Source organism: Garra rufa, chromosome 18, assembly GCF_049309525.1.
Source record: "Garra rufa chromosome 18, GarRuf1.0, whole genome shotgun sequence".
NCBI lineage: Eukaryota > Metazoa > Chordata > Actinopteri > Cypriniformes > Cyprinidae > Garra > Garra rufa.
Window position 1 is genome coordinate 4,368,996 of NC_133378.1, and position 18,644 is coordinate 4,387,639.

The following is an 18,644-nucleotide window of genomic DNA, read 5'->3' on the forward strand; positions in this document are numbered from 1 at the left end:
GGTGCGCATCAGAGGGGATTTAGAAGTGGGTATACTCAAATCCGTCTGAAAAAGAAGTGGGTATACGCCGTATACCTGCGTATACCCTCCACTACACCACTGGGTATTTTGTTTCAACTGTGGAAAGACGTCAATAAACACAACAACATTAATCTACTCTCCTGTCTGGCAGATTCTGCGTTATGATTGGTCAGATTGCCTGTCAATCAAACTCCCTGTAAAGGGTCAATTAATAACATGTTTGTCTTACACATTAGGCTTGTTCAAAACTGGTCACTTCATGCGTTTTCTCTGATCAGATACCTATCTGATCGTGAAAAGACTAATTTTTTTTTTTTTGTGTTTTAGTGATCTAAAACCTGCTCAACAGATGAATCCTGCTGACGTTTACTTGAGTCTCTTCAAACTGTTTTCCTCTGAGAGTGCTTTACCAACTTCAGATGTTCAACTACACTGATATTCTAGTGTAAAACAAGTTCCTAGACTACGGATGAGTTTTGCAATAACTTAAATATCAGATATGAATCACTTGTTTCACTTGTTGAACAGAATTCAGAAAACGTTTTCAGAAATGACACATCTGTGGTTAGATCAGAGTGCTCAATAATGTGTCTTTGACCTACATTGTGTATGTTTTGATTATACTGAGTTGGAAATAAAATACAAATAATCTAAAACTCCATTCTTTGAATCTTCTCACATTGTTCCTTACCTAACAGTCACAGTCACAGTCACAGTCAAAGTCTTATTAATGGGCCATTAGGGGAGGGCTCTTTGTCCCTCAGGTGTGAATTGCTAAATATTCATGGGTCATTGCCACTCCTACGCATATTCCCTTTCGATCACAAAACATGTCCAATTCTCAAACGTCTTGTGAACAAATGTTCTGTATGTGTTTCATGGCCTTATTTCAGTGACTTCAAAACTTTAGTTTTTTACTAACCATGCATAAACGTTGTTTTCTCAAAAACATAAACATGTACATTCATGTTGCTTACATATTATTGTACCCCAATTTGTGCTAATTACAATGTAATCCGATTTTAGCCATTAATATGTTTTTAAGACACTGAAAAAAGCACAAATGTCAGGGGATGTCAAAACTTCTTCAGGACCCCAGAGGGTTAATTAAAGCTATTCAACATTACAGTATAATTGAAAGCTATTATTTCTTATTTTTAGGCTCTAAAATCTAAAAAACAACTTTAAATTTAAGTGATTTTAAAACAATCTTCACATAAATTATAAATTGTATATGCATAAATTGTACAAATTTTGGGTTATAAAGAATAAAGAAGGGAAAAGTTAATCTTATATAAAGCAGCAATATCTTCTTAGTTTAAAGTTTTTAGAACCGTGTCTAGGGATAGGATAGCCATCACACTGCTCTGAACTTATCAGCCCGTTTGTATCTTACTATTTAATTCGCTCTTGTCGCCTAGACAGAACAGCTTATCACGATGATCTTGTCTTCTGAAAATATTCTTTGTACATATAGTCGCCAACGCAGATTTTTAATGAATTCCTAAATAATGATTAAGTTTTGAGGGAATCACACCACATGACACTCTACATTATACAACTTATTTTTATCAAAAAAGGTCAAATGACCTGATGTTTTACCTGAAGTCTTACTGACTTTAAATCACTGATAAACTTTAAAACAAAATTTAAATGAATTCACATAAAATACACATTTTCAGACCGGAACAATAAAGCAGCCGAAGTTGCTATGCAGCTTGATAAAAATAGAAACCAGGCATCCTTCAAATGAAGCCACCACTTATAGTGCAGACAGCTCCATTGATTATAATGGAAGTGATCTAGTTTGTCTCAGGACGGTATAGACAAATCGCCATAGACAATCTGTGGCTTTTGTTGTGTTGGAAATGCCAAATTAGAGCAGCGTTAAATGTTGTCATGACAATCAATGCACGGCTCTTTTCTGTTCACCGTGTGTTTGTCTCCAGTTTTTTTTAATGAATAAAAAATGATTTGCGGTTCGACTGGTGCTAATCTGCGGTGCGGAACTGAATTGTGGCCTGCTAATTGGTGACCTGAAGTAAAGATGCAAACATAATTTCTGTGGAAACAAATAACTAGCACTAGTCACAACAACAAAACATTACACAGCATTACACCGTTTCACCGAAGATCCTGTTGGGCATCATATTCCAGCCAGTGGAAAAAAGGTTAAAGCTCTGCTCATTAGCTGGAGTACCTTTTGATTTTCAAGAGAGACATTTCGCCCATAAGAGCTTACTATTACTGATAAAAGCTTACAATTACATCTAGCCCGGCTCTGTTATATGACTACAAAGTCTAAGTACTTAATCCATGATTCCAGCACTGATAAAACTATAAATAAAATGTCTGCACTTCAAAAATGTCATAGCTTGTGGTAATCCTTTCTGTTTTGACAGTGCACCTCTTTCTGAAACCAGGATTTACTTAAATGGCTTCGAAGTTGAAACATTACAGATAATCAACTGCATCTCATCCTACTACTGAGGGAAAACAGGTCACCCACCCTTCAGAGAAGTTTGAGAGGATATTCATCCCATCTTTTATCCATAAGACCTCCAGCTCTCTTCTAAGAGTGGGATCGCACTCCACCTGGCACTCCAGCTCCACCATAGAGCCTCTTCTGACCTTCATGTCTTGAGGAGGTTCTACGATCCTCGTTGAATCTATCAACAGAAGACCTTTAGTTTCTGTAATGACCAGGAAACAGCTTTTTGATTAAGGAAGGTCACTAACCTTTAATGAAAAGTTCAGTGGTGAGGCTTGCGGTGCCTTCGGAGTTGTTTGCCAAACATTTGTACTGGCCCATATCTTCCATCTCGACTTTGTGAATCTGCAGGGAGCCATTCTCCAGGAGCGAATATCTCTCTCCATCTAGAGAGCCCTCTGGGTCTTCTCTTCTCCTAAAAAACAAACATTGAACCCTTCACAGCTCTTCTGAAATAAAGGCCCATGGGAAGGGCCTTTACAGAAATGACTACAGATGCTCTGTTGATAAAACCGAATCCAATGTAGCCTAGTTTTTTTTTGCCCCCACTTTTTTTTTTTACCATGACTTTCAAAATTGACCAAAGGTTTTTGAAAGGAAACTTTTCAAAGAAGAAAAGAGTATAAATATGAGTGCAAAAGGAGGATCCCCTAGAGACGACAGACATTTCAAAAGGGCTATAGATCTTGCAGTGTCTTTTCTCAATGTATTGCCCCTTTTCCTTCGCTTAATTCACTTGACCCTTGTGGGTCTGCATTGCTGTTATCACTCAACAACTATCATTCACCAATAATCTGAAGGCCAGCTAGAGTAAAACCATGCTAAAAATCCATCATTTCTAACAAAAGGTTAATTAAAATGTATTTTAAGAAATATATTCTAAGTATGTTTATCTGGATTTACTGGACAAAAATTCTTTCTTTCTTTCTTTCTTTCTTTCTTTCTTTCTTTCTTTCTCTCTTTCTTTCTTTCTTTCTGTGAAGACCAGCATGAATGTCCATTGCTGGTTAGGCTAATCAAAAAGCTTTTTTTAAGCCTTGTAGGCAGATACAGAAATAATTACATTTATTAAAACAGATTAGCTTATTATGCTTTATCCCACATTCCTCCATTTGTTCTTAAACCCATCATTCAAATGATGAATTATGGTCAAAACTTTGTATTATTATTAGGGATGTAACGGTGTTATCAATATGGTGGTATCGCGATAGCAAAACTCAACTCTCAATATTATCGTGTTCACATGACGATATGAAACGAGTCTTCAGGGCATAAAGCGTAGATTATAAAATATATTTAAACTTATTATTCTAACATAAAAGATCTTTAAAGTTGTGTTTTGGACCATTATGCATTTGCACAGTATCTGTCTAAAACCGAAAGCACAATATGGCTTATTCCTTTCATCAAGTGTGTTTTCGCTGCATATTTCAAAGCAAAGCATGCACTTTGTTCAAGAAATCAGCTCATGATCCGGTGTTTTCAGTGCCTCAAAACGGCTCAATTCACAGTGAAGGCCGTAAACTTGTTTATTGCATGTGCTATGAGTTTAGCACGCATTTGGGAATGCAACAACCACCAGTTATGCTTTATTTTTGCTGCAGATGATTACGGCATTTCACTAGATTTGTAGTGAGATGCATTTTTGCAAGCCTGTTTTCACTGAAGCAGGGGTTTTCTGTCAAAATAAAAACTCTACAGCCATTTCCATCAAAACAAATGCTTAAAAGTGCAGTATGAATTGCTGGCAACTAGGTTTAAATGGGTATACTGCAGTCCAAATTCAAAATATCTCTTTCAAGTGAAGAAATTAGGAAAGAAGTATTGTAATTTCCCTACTGCAGTGAAAAGCAGAAATAATGTACCTATGAAATATTCATTTTCATTTATTTTACAGTGCAACTATTTTACAATACATGGGTGTTACTGTTCTTTAGAATAACAATAATATACAATAGTAGTCATTATTATTATTATTATTATTATTATTATTATTATTATTGTATTCTAATTTGTTTGGCTTCCTAAAACACCAGAGTCAATGTAAATTAGACTGAGACAGTATACCACAAATAAAAAGAGGGTTGAGTCCCCTTTAAAGTTGAGGTACAAGTCAATTTACTGACTTTTTTCTGACTTAAGTTTTCTTAGTTCAGAACATGGGTTGGAGTTCTTCATTTTGAAGTCTCAAAGTGCATTAGATAAAATAATTTTCATGTTTTTCCAAGTCTTCATTTGTTTTTGTTTTTTTTTTGTTCTGAAATATCACAATAATATTGCATCATGGACTTCATATCATTGCATTATCTTATCGTGAGATATGTTTTGTTACATCCCTTATTATTAGTTGTAGTAATATTATTAGTATTATTATAATGTTTCTATTTCTATTTTAAATAATCATATTTTCGAAAATGTTTATCTGAAAACTAAGTGGGAAAATGTTTTATTTATTTAAATGTATTGCTATTATCTTTTAAATATGAACATGGTTTTATTATGTTTAGCTGTGGGACGAGCAAGATTTGAATTTCTGAAATGATTTTGCATATACATTTTTATTTACAATTTGTTAATGATAGGTTACTGTGCCTTTAAAACACATTCAGCTTATTTTATTTATGTATAACAAATATGCATCACATTATGTTTTCCATGTTATATTAAAACTGTAATCCAGATTGATGAAAAATTAATATGCAATTAAAATACAAACATCTTAAATATATGCCTAAGTACTTTTATAACTGATGGATAGGTATCACACATTAACATGTATTTAACACTCATAAACCGTGTCCTAACCAAGACTCCCGTGACAAGAAGCTAAATGTGAAAATGGTCAAACAGCTCAAAACAGCCAATCAGAAGCTTAATGCTCTTTCATGCACACCGCACTGGGCTGCAGAGCATAAAAATACATACAGTAACTTATATTTTCATGACTTCTTCAGTGGATGGCATGCTTTTCATGGTTTACCTTATGCAATTTTAAGAAATGTGTTTTACAATCTATCATTATCTTTTCCAAGTTTGATGTTTAAAGGAACACTCCACTTTTTTTGGAAATAGGCTCATTCTCCAACTCCCCCCGAGTTAATAAGTTGGGTTTTACCGTTTTTAAATCCATTCAGCCGTTCTCCTGTTCTGGCGATATCACTTTTAGCATAGCTTAGCATAGATCATTGAATCCTATTAGACCAATAGCATCACGTTCAAAAATGACCAACGAGTTTCCATATTTGTTGTATTTACAACTTCACTCTTCTGTAGTTATATTGTGTACTAAGACCGGTGGAAATGCAAAGCTGCGAGTTTCTAGGCTGATAAGATTAGGAACTACTTCCATTCCGGCGTAATAGTCAAGAAAGTTTGCTGCCGTAATATGGCCGAAGCAGGCGGAGTATTATCAGAAATGAGTTCCCAGCTAGTTTAGCATTTGCACATGTGCTGCGTGGTATTACTGCTCCTGCTCCGGCCTTATTACGGCAGCAAACTTCCTTGACTATTACGCCGGAATGGGAGTGTAGTTCCTAATCTTATCAGCCTAGAAAATTGAAGCTTTGCATTTCCACCGGTCTTAGTACACGATATAACTACAGAAGAGTCAAGTTTTAAATAGGACAAATATCAAAACTCGTTGGTCATTTTTGAACGTGATGCTATTGGTCTAATAGGATTCAATGATCTATGCTAAGCTATGCTAAAAGTGATATCGCCAGAACAGGAGAACGGCTGAATGGATTTCAAAACGGTAAAACTCAACTTATTAACTCGGGGGGGAGTTGGAGAATGAGCCTATTTCCAAAAAAAGTGGAGTGTTCCTTTAATATGAATGAATATGGTACTTCAGACCAATGTGATTTCAAGCGGCAAAACATTTAGCGCCGCTCATTATTTGTCAGGGCTGGTTGAGTCAAAAAAGAGACACTCACTTGTGGCTCATCGTTTTGCGTCTGGTTAGGACACGGTGTTAAAAATCACAACGCTTGTTACCAAACTCACCAGTTAATGCTTGCAGGTGGTGAGCTAAAGACTTTGCAGTCCATGATCACACTCTTGCCTAACATGGTCGCGTACTCCAGATAATTCCGCGTCAGAATCAAAGGGGGGTGATCTGAGAGAAAGCCAGACCATTAGTCAAAACATTTGTGCACACAGACAAACATCAAACAGGCAGAGCGGCATATGGCTCACTTTCTGTGCTGTGGTTTGAAACGGAGGCACACTCCCGAAATCACAATTAAACTGTAAAAAAGCTATTAGCATATAAAAGAGCTCTCTTCTCCTGCCAGCTACAAACAGAAAACAGTGACCGAAGAAGTTTATAGACACACACTCATGGGCATGTTTCATGTTTTTCTTCTACGTCAATTACGAATGAACAGCTGCTGAAACCCTTAAGTCATTACATGTCAGCAAGAGCATCATATCATAATCAAAGGCAAGAAAACTTCAATGAGGACCACAAGCCTCTCTTCTGGCGCTATGATTAATTGATACATGTAAGTGGGTTGCGCATCAGTAGGGCTGACCTATTATTGTGCTCTGAAATGCATAATATGATATTCATCTTCTTCCAATTTACACAGGTAAGTGAAGTACTCACTCATGACAAGCACGTTAGTGTTGACAAGTAGGGTCCCGTGTCTGTTAGAGGCCTCACACTGGTACACTGCAGTGTCTGTCTTCTCCGCATTGAGGATGATTATTCTGTCATCAAGCATTTTGTAATTGGTAGGAAAATCTGGGAAGAAGTGTTTAGGAAAGAGACTGAGGTTAGTTGTCATACATGGGCTGTTTAAAAGTTTGGGGTCAGTAAGATTTGTAATGTTTTTGAATGTCTTTTTTGCTCACCAGGGCTGCATTTATTTGACCAAGATACAGTAAAAATAGTAATATTGTGAACTGTCTTGTATTTGAATATATTTTAAAATATAATTTATTCCTGTGATGCAAAGCTGAGTTTTATGCAAGCCCGTTTTTGCCCGGTATTATAAAGGGTATTGCGATGTGTTCTGACTTTTTTTCTCAGAATTGCATGATACACACTCGCAATTCTGTCTGTCCTTAGAATTGTGAGTCAGAATTCTGAGATATAAACTCGCTATTGCGAGTTATAAAGTAACATAATAGTCTTTTTTTCTCCTCAGAACTGGACTTTATAACTCACAATTGTGAGTTTATATCCCACAATTATGATATTTTGTTCTCAGAATTGCATGATACACACTCACAATTCTGACTGTCCTTAGAATTGTGAGATATAAACTCACAATTGCAAGTTATAAAGTAACATAATAGTCCTTTTTCTTTTTCTTTTTTTTAATTTTTTTTTTCAATTCTGACTTCATTTCTCAGAATTGCGAGTTTATATCTCGGAATATTGACTTAATAACTCACAGTTGTGAGTTTATATCCCACAATTCTGAGAAAAAAAGAATCTCTGAATTGTGAGATAAAAACTCGCAATTGCGAGTTATAAAGTCAATATTCTGATATATAAACTCGCAATTCTGAGAAATGAAGTCAGAATTGTGTAATATAAACTCACGATTGCGAGTTATAAAGTAACATAATAGTCTTTTTTTTCTCCTCAGAACTGGACTTTATAACTCACAATTGTGAGTTTATATCTGAGATATAAACTCGCAATTGCGAGATATACAGTCAGAATTCTGAGATATAAACTCACAATTGCGAGTTACAAAGTCTGAATTGTTACAAACTGAATTGTGTAATATAAACTCGCAATTGTGAGTTATAACGTAACATAATAGTCTTTTTTCTTCTCATAACACTCTGACTTTTTTCCTCAGAATTGTGAGATATAAGAATTGCGAGATATAAATTTGCAATTGCGAGTTACAAAGTCAGAATTCTGAGATATAAACTGTGGCCAAAATCCCTCTAAAACCAGCCTGCTGACCAGCTAAAACCAACCAACCAGGGTATACATGTTTTTACTGTCGCTTTTTATCAATTCAACGCATTCTTGCTGAATTCATTTTAATATTAGTATGTAATGAAATCTTACTGATCATCTGATCAGCAAAAAAAGTAAAAAATGTTTGTTAGCCACGACTAGAAATGGTCTACATAGTCTTTCAAAAATAAACCTACTCTGAGAAATCGAGTAAAAATGTAACAGCTAGCCCCAGTGTTGTCTACTTTGTAATATTTCACACAATTATAGCAGCAATAAACTTGTGAAAAAATACATCATTGACTATTTTCATCTGCTGTTGATATATCATTTTACCAGAGCATGTAAATTGTGCATAAATACAGAGGTGGCCACACATTTGCTGCTGTTTACAAAGTCTAACTGATGAGAAAATCCAGAAAGAAACAACAGACTGTTCTCGCTGCCAGTAATTGCAGATTTGGCAGTGGCTTTGAACCGACAAATTCAGTGAAATGCCCATGATAAGGGTTGGGAGAGGAGGGGGTTTAACACACCATCAAGAGGCTGGCCATTTCTCTTCCAGGTGATTGTGGGTTGTGGTTTTCCTGTAGCAGAACACTTGATGTGGATGTCGGATCCAATCTCTGCTAACTGACTCTTCACTGGCTCCTCCTGCCAGCTGGGCGACTCTGAGACACACAACATATGAATACGGATAGAGAGAAATACTACTCCTTTCTAGAGCAATACTGCCCCCGTGTGTTTGTAAGTGATTTTATATTTTGCAAAATATGATCATGTAAATTGAGACATGTGCTTGCTAAGTACTAACAAAGACCACATTTACTTTAATATGCATGCTAGTTAATGCTGAGAATTATATATACATGCTTCATAAAAATTGCTAACCTTAATTAACGCATTTACTAAAATGATCTAACAATGAGCAATAAATTTGTCACAGTATTTATAATCCTTTTAAATCTTAGTTATTAAAAATACAATTGTTCATTGTTAGACCATGTTATCTCAGTTCAGTAAGTAATACCTTAAATCAACCCCATAAGACTTTCGTTCATCTTCAGAACACAAATTAAGATATTTTTGATGAAATCCTAGAGCTTTCTGACCCTGCATAGACAGCAAAGCAACACGTTCAAGGCCAAGAAAGGTAGTAAGGACATTCTTAAAATAGTCCATGTGACACCAGTGGATTAATTTCATAAAGCTAAAGCTTTATTTGTGTTCTGAAGATGAACCATGAAGATGAGCTTGGAACGAAATGAGTAATTAATGACAGAATTTTCATTTTTGGTTGAACTATACCTTTAAGTATGAATAATAAATGCTTTAGAAGTATATTTTATTGTTAGTTCATGTAGTTTGTCAGCACATGGAACCTTACTGTAAAGCATAACCAACAGATTTACTGACTAGAATAACTAGGAATCGTCAAATCACCAAATAAATTTCAGGCTTAAGACTGTAAATGTTTGCATACCTTCCACAACAACTTGGAAATGATGCACAGCTTCACCAAGATCATTCCTGGCTTTGCACATGTATTTCCCTTCATCTTGATCGGTGACGTTTGGTATAGTCAGAAGCTTTCCATAGTTTTTGATTTGTGTACGCTTCGGTAAGCTGTCCCACATCTTGATCCATTCCACCGCTGGTGTAGGCCTGAGAAAAGGCCAAAATAAATGGCTGTCATTCTCTCTGTCAGTAGAAATGCTTTACCGCTGTGTAGTGTTTGTAAACCCAACATGGCCATAGAGAAGTAAACTCACAGTCCTTCCGGGATACACTCCAGCTCCAGCTCTTCTCCTTTTTTTAGGTATGTTGTTGAATGACTGGAGGGCACTAAAATGCTCGGCTTCCTGTTCCGAACTGAATGGGGACAAATGATGGTAAATGGCCTCAGCACGGATAAAAAAAGAAACATAACTTCATGTCTAAACGAGAATGGGCCGAAGTCTGAAGAAGAATTCTAGATATGTTCTCAGAGAATAGTCCATTATCAAACACAATTCTGAAAATGACAGTACGCAATCAGATTTTAATGATTCTGAACAGAGTCTGAAATCCAGAAATAGCTGACAAACTAGCAAGTTCTAAAGCCCAACAAAAAAGAAACACAAGAGGCACAAGAAAAAAGAAAAAAAAAAACCTTACATAGAATCATGATAGCAAAAGCCTTAAAGCCTTAAAAGAAGGTTTGATACACAGCTCATTTGACAAAATATGTTACTTTGTGACATGTGACTCACCACTCGTGCTGTTATCATCCCCCTGACCTGAATTACAAAAAAAAGAGAGAAAGGAAAAAAAAGAAAATTATTTGAATGGTAATAGTTAGCATATATACAATACAAATATTGCATATGCAATACATATAAAAATTACGCAACTGCACTAAGGATAGGTCAGAGAGGTCAAATCGTTTGACAACTGATTTGATTAGTTACAGTTGAGGCCAAAAGTTTACATACACCTTGCAGAATCTGCAAAATGTTAATTATTTTACTAAAATAAGAGGGATCATACACAATGCATGTTATTATTTAGTCCACAAGAGTAAATAATAATTGAATTTATAAAAATGACCCTGTTCAAAAGTTTACATACATTTGATTCTTAATACTGTGTTGTTACCTGAATTATCCACAGCTGTGTGTGTGTGTGTGTGTGTGTGTGTGTGTGTGTGTGTGTGTACCTGGTATTCATCACGTTGTGGGGACCAAATGTCCCCACAAAGATAGGAATACCAGTAGATTTTGACCTTGTGGGGACATTTCTCAGGTCCCCATGAGGAAACAGGCTTATAAATCATGCACAATGAGTTTTTTTGAGGAAGTAAAAGTGTGCACAATCTCCTGTGAGGGCTAGGTTTAGGTGTAGGGTAGGTGTAGGGCGATAGAAAGTACGGTTTGTACAGTACAAAAACCATTACGCCTATGGAATGTCCCCATAAAACATGTAAACCCAACATGTGTGTGTGTGTGTGTGTGTGTGTGTGTGTGTGTGTGTGTGTGTGTGTGTGTGTGTGTGTGTGTGTGTGTGTGTGTGTTTGTCTTGTGATAGTTGTTCATGAGTCTCTTGTTTGTTCAGTTAAACTGTCTGCCGTTCCTTATAAAAATCCTTCAGGTCTCACAAATTCTTTGATTTTTCAGCATTTTTGTGTATTTGAACACTTTCCAACAATGACTGTATAACTTTGAGATCCATCTTTTCACACTGAGGACAACTGAGGGACTCATATGCAACTATGACAGAAGGTTCAAACGCTCACTCCAGATGGAAAAAGTATGCATTGAGCTAGGGGGTGTAAACTTTTGAACAGAATGAAGATGTGTACATATTTCTTAATTTGCCTAAATATCATATTTTTTTTCATTTAGTACTGCCCTTCAGAAGCTACAGAAGATACTTGCATGTTTCCCAGAAGACAAAATAAGTTAAATTTACCCTGATCTTCAAATTCCAATTCATTGTAATGCATTGTTTTTCCTTCTGGAGCATCAGTGAGCGTTTGAACCTTCTGTAATAGTTGCATATGAGTCCCTCAGTTGTCCTCAGTTTGAAAAGATGGATCTCAAAATCATACAGTCATTGTTGGAAAATAGTTCAAATACACAAAAATGCTGAAAAACCAAAGAAATTGTGGGACCTAAAGGATTTTTTTTGAAGAACAGCAGGCAGTTTAACTGTTCAGGACAAACAAGGGACTCATGAGGGAAATCACTAAAAACACAGCTGTGGATCATTAAGAATCAAGCATATGTAAACTTTTGATCTTTTGATCAACTATTATTTTCTCTCGATGTAAACATCTTTTATGTGAAATATCTTATTCAGGTCAGTACTTCATAAAAAATAACATGCAATTGTATCCCTCTTATTCTGGTAAAATAATTAACATTTAGCAGATTCTGCAAGGTGTATGTAAACTTTGGACCTCAACTGTAGGTTTAAATTTGTTTAATGTTAATATTTTTAGCTGTGCTAAACATACTGTATTAATCTGAAACCATGTCTGTATTCCTCAGTGAAATAGGATAATCAATTCTGAGTCATGTTGACTTTAAACAGGATTACATTAGAGACAGGTACTGTTAAATTATTAGCATGCTAAAGCACAGCATGCTGACAATACACTAAAACCAGACTGCATCTATAAATTACATCCACTATAATGAATCGCCACTACTGCCATTTGAACACTGCTTTTGAAAGTAATCTATCTGTGCATCTAAGTGTCATTTTCATGACGTTGTGTCAAGCTAAATATACTTTTAAAAACAATCTTGTCACATTCTGCTCTGCTTTCGAGCTTTTGTCCAGCTGTTCATGAAGGCAAGAATGTGTCCTACGTCACCCAAAAACCAGCATAACAGGTTTCATTGATGTGGTGGATAGTGGTTTAGTTGTGAAAATATGTATGTATACACACACTACATACTACTATTTATTTTTAACTGTTTAGGGTCAAGATGTTTTACGAAATGAATACTTTTATTTAGAAAGAATGGAATAAACTGAATAAAACCGAGAGCAAACATATTTGTGATGTTGTATGAATGCTAATTTTACTGTTTTAGCCCTGATAATAATAAAAATGTTTTTTAAGCAGCAAATCAACATATTAGAATGACTTCTAAAGCATAATTTGATACTAAAGACTGTAATGAGTAATGATGCTGAAAATTCATCTCTGATCACAGGAATTTTTTTTTAAGTATTTTCCAATAGAAAACTGTTATTTTAAATGAGCATATATTTTTCAAACTATTGTTGTTTTACTAAGCCTTGGTGAGCCTAAGAGACTTCTTTCAAAAACACTTAAAAAATCGTACCAAACCCAAACCTTCAAATAATAGCATATATCATTTCTATTTCATTTCCTTTAAGCAGTATCATGTTTATTAGATTCTTGGCACATACTTGGCTTGACCCTTAGGACCATGCTGGGTTTCTGAACAATTGTGCGTATCTTGAAAAAGGAGGCAAAACAGCAGTAGTCATCGTGGCCATCCGACACCACTGTATTAGAGAAGTACAGATTCCCATTGAGGCCCATGGACACCCTCTCATTCTGCTCAATGTGCCGAAGATCTGAGAACAATACAGAGAGGAGGGTTATATTAACATGAGCAACAGGACATCGGAGAGGGCAACCATCCAAACCGCCCAGAAATAGTCCCATCTGACAGACTGCACAGCAGATAACAGGCATCATGGGCAGAGCTTTGAATGCTCAGACATTTTGGTTCCTCTCCTGAAGTGTAGGTGGCTCAACATGATTAAGCCGCCTCTTCAGCACAAGAAGTGAAGACATGTACAATAATAACCCTCAACACATTTTTAATCAAATGTCTTGTTTTCCAATATAAATGTCTAAAACAAGGTACATTTACTTGAGAAGGAAAATTACATACAGTACAATAAGTCTTTCCTTCAGAAAAAAGTTAATATATCTACAGAGGTTCATGGTTATAACAAATATATTTGCCAATGGGGGGTAAAAGATTAATTCAAACAGATAATTTAATTTTCTTATCCTCACTAAACCCAAACCTGATTATATTTCATTAGATTACTCTGAAATCTAATATTTCTTTCCTTAGTTCATCCAAAAATGAAAATTCTGCCATCATTTAGTCACCCTCAAGCTGTTCCAAACTTTTATGAATTACTTTCTTCCGCTGAGAAGAAGATATTTTGAAGACTGTGGGTAATCAAACAGTTACTGGTCCTCATTGACTTCTACAGTATTTTTCTTACTACTGAAGTGAATGGCTACCAGAAACCAGAGTGTTGGTTTGGTTACCAACACTCTTTAAAAATCTTCTTTTGTGTTTACCAGAAGAAAGAAATTGAGTAAGTAATGACACTTTCATTCTAGGGTAAATAATACATTTAAAAAAAAATATTCAGTTCAGAATTTTGCATATTATTGGGCCCAAATATTACCCTGGACCCTGGTATAACCCTACCCTTGTAGCAATAGCCAACAATACATTGTATGGGTCAAAATTATCGATTTTTCTTTTATGCTAAAAATTATTAGGATAATAGGTAAAGATCATGTTCCATGAAGATATTTTGTAAATTTCCTACCATAAATATATCAAAACTTAATGTTTGATTAGTAATATGCATTGCTAAGAACTTTATTTGGACAATTCTCAAGGCGATGTTCTCAGTATTTTTGTCTTTTTTGTTTTTTTGTTTTTTGTTTTTGCACTCCAAATTATCAAATAGTATAGTATTATCTCAATATTGCCCTATCCTAACAAACCATACATCAACACAAAGCTTATTTATTCAGCTTTTAGATTTCAAATGATGTATAAATCTCAAAATTTAAAAAAATAGACCCTTATGACTGGTTTTGTGGTCCAGGGTAACATATGCAGATTATGACTTTTTTAAATCGATTTTAATGCTTGTTTTTATTGACGTTTTGTTTTACAATTTTGTTCTGCGTTCAGGTGTGAGCATTTGAGATTGTCTGCTCTATTGTTCTGCTGGGTTGAATGAAACAATCAAATTCTTCAAATGTCACATATTCCCAGCATTCTTTACAATGTGCAACGTGTAACGTTTATCATCAAAAGCCTGTTATTAGCAGAGGCGGTGAAACTCCAGTCTGGCGCCAGAAAAGATAGTTATATACAGCTGGTTGAAATTCATGCACGCATCTGTTTATCTGTCTAGCCAAAAACAAGAAGATGACTGACATATCAGAAACAATTATGTTTGCTGTAACGACTGAGGAAATTTGATGCAGTGTTATTTTTGTATCATTAATATACTATTATATTTTTTGTATTTTTTGTTTTTACAATAATTTTATAGTTGTTGTTTTTTTCTTATTCTTTTTTTGTTAGCTTGGTTAATTAATTAATGGTTAATATTGTTCATGATTTTAAATAATAATAATAATAATAATAATAATAATAATAATAATAATAATAATAATAATAATAATACAGATCTTAAAGGAATAGTTAACCCAAAAATTCTAATTACGCTATGATTTACTCACCCACAATTCATTCATGACATTCTTCATTTAGATGAATACAACTGGAGTTACATTAAAAAAATGTCCTGGCTCTTCAAAGCTTTATAATGGCAATGAATGGGTGTTGAGTTTTTGAAGCCCGAAAAAGTGCATCCATCCATCATAAAAAGTGCTCCACACGGCTCATGGGTGTTAAAGGGGTCATATGATTGCTAAAAAGAGCATTATTTTGTCTATTTGTTGTAATGCAATGTGTTTATGCAGTTTGAGGTTCAAAAAACATTATTTTCCACATACTGTACATTATTGTTGCTCCTCTTTGCCCCAACTTTTTGAAACGCTTCGATTTTTACAAAGCTCAACGTTGATGGAAACCAAAGTGTTCTCTGATTGGCCAGCTATCCAGTGCATTGTGATTGGCCGAATACCTCAAGCGAGTGACGGAAATGTTACGACCCTTACATGCGGTTACTAGGCGAGACGCAGTTACTAGGCTACGCCTTTTAAAATGCTAGACGCAGCATTTTTGAAAAATGTTTTTGCCATCAAATACAAAAGTTGTCATGTTAACCTGCTACTGTAAACATGCATGGCCTGCCGCTAGGGTCTTCTGATTGGTCCACTGTTTTGGACCTGACATTGATGAGCGGCGCTGTGTGTAAAAGTTTAAATTCTTTTAACGGACCACTCACGTGCGAGACACTCCAAAAACAGAAGTGCAACGGTCATACATGTCCGTATAGCGCTGACTACACACGCGGTAGTATGTTTTTAAGGGGAAAGTATTAATAGGTTTAAAAAACAAAATAACCGACATGAGAAAATTACGTCGATATTAGAGGTTCTGATTTTCTGTTTTGATTTTATTTTTAATTAATCGTCCAGCCCTACCAGCAGACGTAGGCATACTGTAAGCTCTGGTGAGAACTGGCAAACATGGAAGCGCAGAAGAGAGACCAAAACAAAACTTTATTGTGTTTCAAAATCTCAGCCACTCCTCAATGGCATTATAAAGCTTGAAAGAGCCAGGACATTTTTTTTTTTTTTTTATAACTCTGATTGCATTCGTCTGAAAGAAGAAATTCATATTCACCTAGGATGACTTGAGGGTGAGTAAATCATTGGGTAATTTTCATTTTTTAGGGATAGCCCTTTAAGAAGTGATATTCAAACTAAAAATTCACATGCAAAATCATTAAAATGATCAACTTGGATTCCTCTATTAAGCAAACGTGATTTAAAGAGTTTTCAACTACCATTGGTCATCCAGTACAGCTGCCATGGTGGAATCCCTTGTGGCGGGTTACACTCCAATACCACCGAATCGCCCACTGTGACCTCCACTGGCTCGGCTTTCTCCTTGGGAAACTTTGGTACCACTGTGAGCAAGCACAAAAACAACAAACAAATTGCATAAGACTACCAGTGAAATTGTCAGTAAGACATGATCAAGATTAAAAACCAGTCAAGCAACATCATGTTGGATGTGCTTAAGGGCTTACACGGAATATGCAAATTTCCTGGAACAGATCTGAGGAAATTGTCAATACCAGAATTTCAAGAATTCTGCTATATTCATTTCATGCTAAGCAGCCGAGATAAAGTGTGAAAGGGGATATTTATGAACTGTGACTTACTAGGCACAATAAATTCTGATTCCTCTGATATTGCAGTTCCGAGCTTGTTTGAGGCATAACATCTGTACTTTCCCTGGTGTTTTACTTTATCTTTAATGTTGGGTATCGCGAAGGTCCCACTACTTTCGTCTTTAATGAGCCGGGGGTCTTTATGCGGGTCAAAATCTATCCCATCTTTCGTCCAGCGGTACCTGTTCAATTAAAAACACACAACAGGCAACCTTTAGCAACACTAATTAAGGTTTTTGAGGAAAACATTTGAGGCTTTTTCTCCATATAGTGGACTTCAATGGAGCCCAACAGGCTGAAGGTCTAAATTGCAGTTTCAATGCAGCTTTATAGGGTTCTACACGATACCAGCCGAGGAATAAGGGTCTTATCTAGCGAAACGATCGGTCATTTTCTAAAAAAAAAAAAAAAAGAAAATTTATATATATTATATATTTTTATACACTAGCTCAACTATACTGCAATTTTGACCTTCATCCCGTTGGCCACCATTGAAGTCCACTATATAGAGAAAAATCCTGGAATGTTTTCCTCAAAAACATTCATTTCTTTTCGACTGAAGAAAGAAAGACATGAACATCTTGCATGACATGGGGGTGAGTAAATTATTCTGGAAGTGAACTAATCCTTTAAGTGCCAGACATCTCACTCACGTAGGTCTTGGGTTGCCTTTAGCTTCACATTTGAACAGGAAGTTCTCATCATATGGCAAGGCAATGAGAGAGCCTGAGGTCTGAGCGGTGATGGTCGGCAGCTGCTCCACTACAGGAAACATATCACAGGATAAAAGAGTTGTTGAAATGGTCATCTGTGCTAAAAAGGAAGCTCTTTTCTGGAAGAGTTTACTGGATGTAATACTGTTGAATAATGATCATAGCCTCAAGTTGAAGTTGCATTGATAGGAACAAACACCTGAGAGCAATTTAACTGTCCTGGCACTTACCGTGAGGAGGGAAATAAAGACCAAAGCCAGTGGAGAAGGCGGCTGACAGGAGCCCGACAATAAGGCTCCTGACCCCCCTCATCCCAGTCAGCAGATAAGGACAAAGATGAAGAAAATGCTGAAAACACCCTCAGAAAGTTGTTCTTGTTGTAAGAGCTCTTCACGGACTCCTCCAAGGAAAAGATCTAAAGAGACATAAAAGAGTACAAGAGTAAGAAAAGAGAACAAATTGTAATAAATCCTTCTACAGCAAACCTGAGAGGAGATTTGAGGAGCTGTTCGCTTTGAACAAGTACTCTTAGGTGTTTTACTAAATTTTGGATTTATAGCAGGTGAGATGCTTTTAAAACATTTTCACTTCAAGCAAAAGCAAGCTTATATTGATGCAAATCATCAACACAGTCTGCAATAAAATATAGGAACCGGGTCAAAGATGTGACACTATTTTCCCTCCTAGCTATTAAATACATTAAACAAGTTTAAATACTCTACTAAACTTGAGTACACCTTTTCTATGCTGAGCATGTTTTTAATTAATGTATTAAAACTAATTTTGATATATTTTGGGTGACACCAGGCTGACATAAATAACTTAATTTTCTTAA

General features: G+C 35.7%; 1 protein-coding gene across 1 annotated transcript in view; it reads right to left on the minus strand.

Annotated features, from left to right (window-relative positions):
- The window catches only part of chl1a (cell adhesion molecule L1-like a), a 49,232-nt gene extending 31,111 nt beyond the window's left edge, over positions 1-18,121 (minus strand). The window contains 14 exon segments of the mRNA XM_073822831.1: positions 2,531-2,690; positions 2,761-2,927; positions 6,518-6,629; positions 7,122-7,259; positions 8,975-9,109; positions 9,922-10,103; positions 10,211-10,310; positions 10,694-10,698; positions 12,210-12,237; positions 13,365-13,535; positions 16,707-16,829; positions 17,088-17,278; positions 17,750-17,858; positions 18,040-18,121. Of these exon segments, the coding sequence (XP_073678932.1) occupies positions 2,531-2,690; positions 2,761-2,927; positions 6,518-6,629; positions 7,122-7,259; positions 8,975-9,109; positions 9,922-10,103; positions 10,211-10,310; positions 10,694-10,698; positions 12,210-12,237; positions 13,365-13,535; positions 16,707-16,829; positions 17,088-17,278; positions 17,750-17,858; positions 18,040-18,121 (1,703 nt within the window).
- Positions 18,122-18,644: the final 523 nt, after the last annotated feature.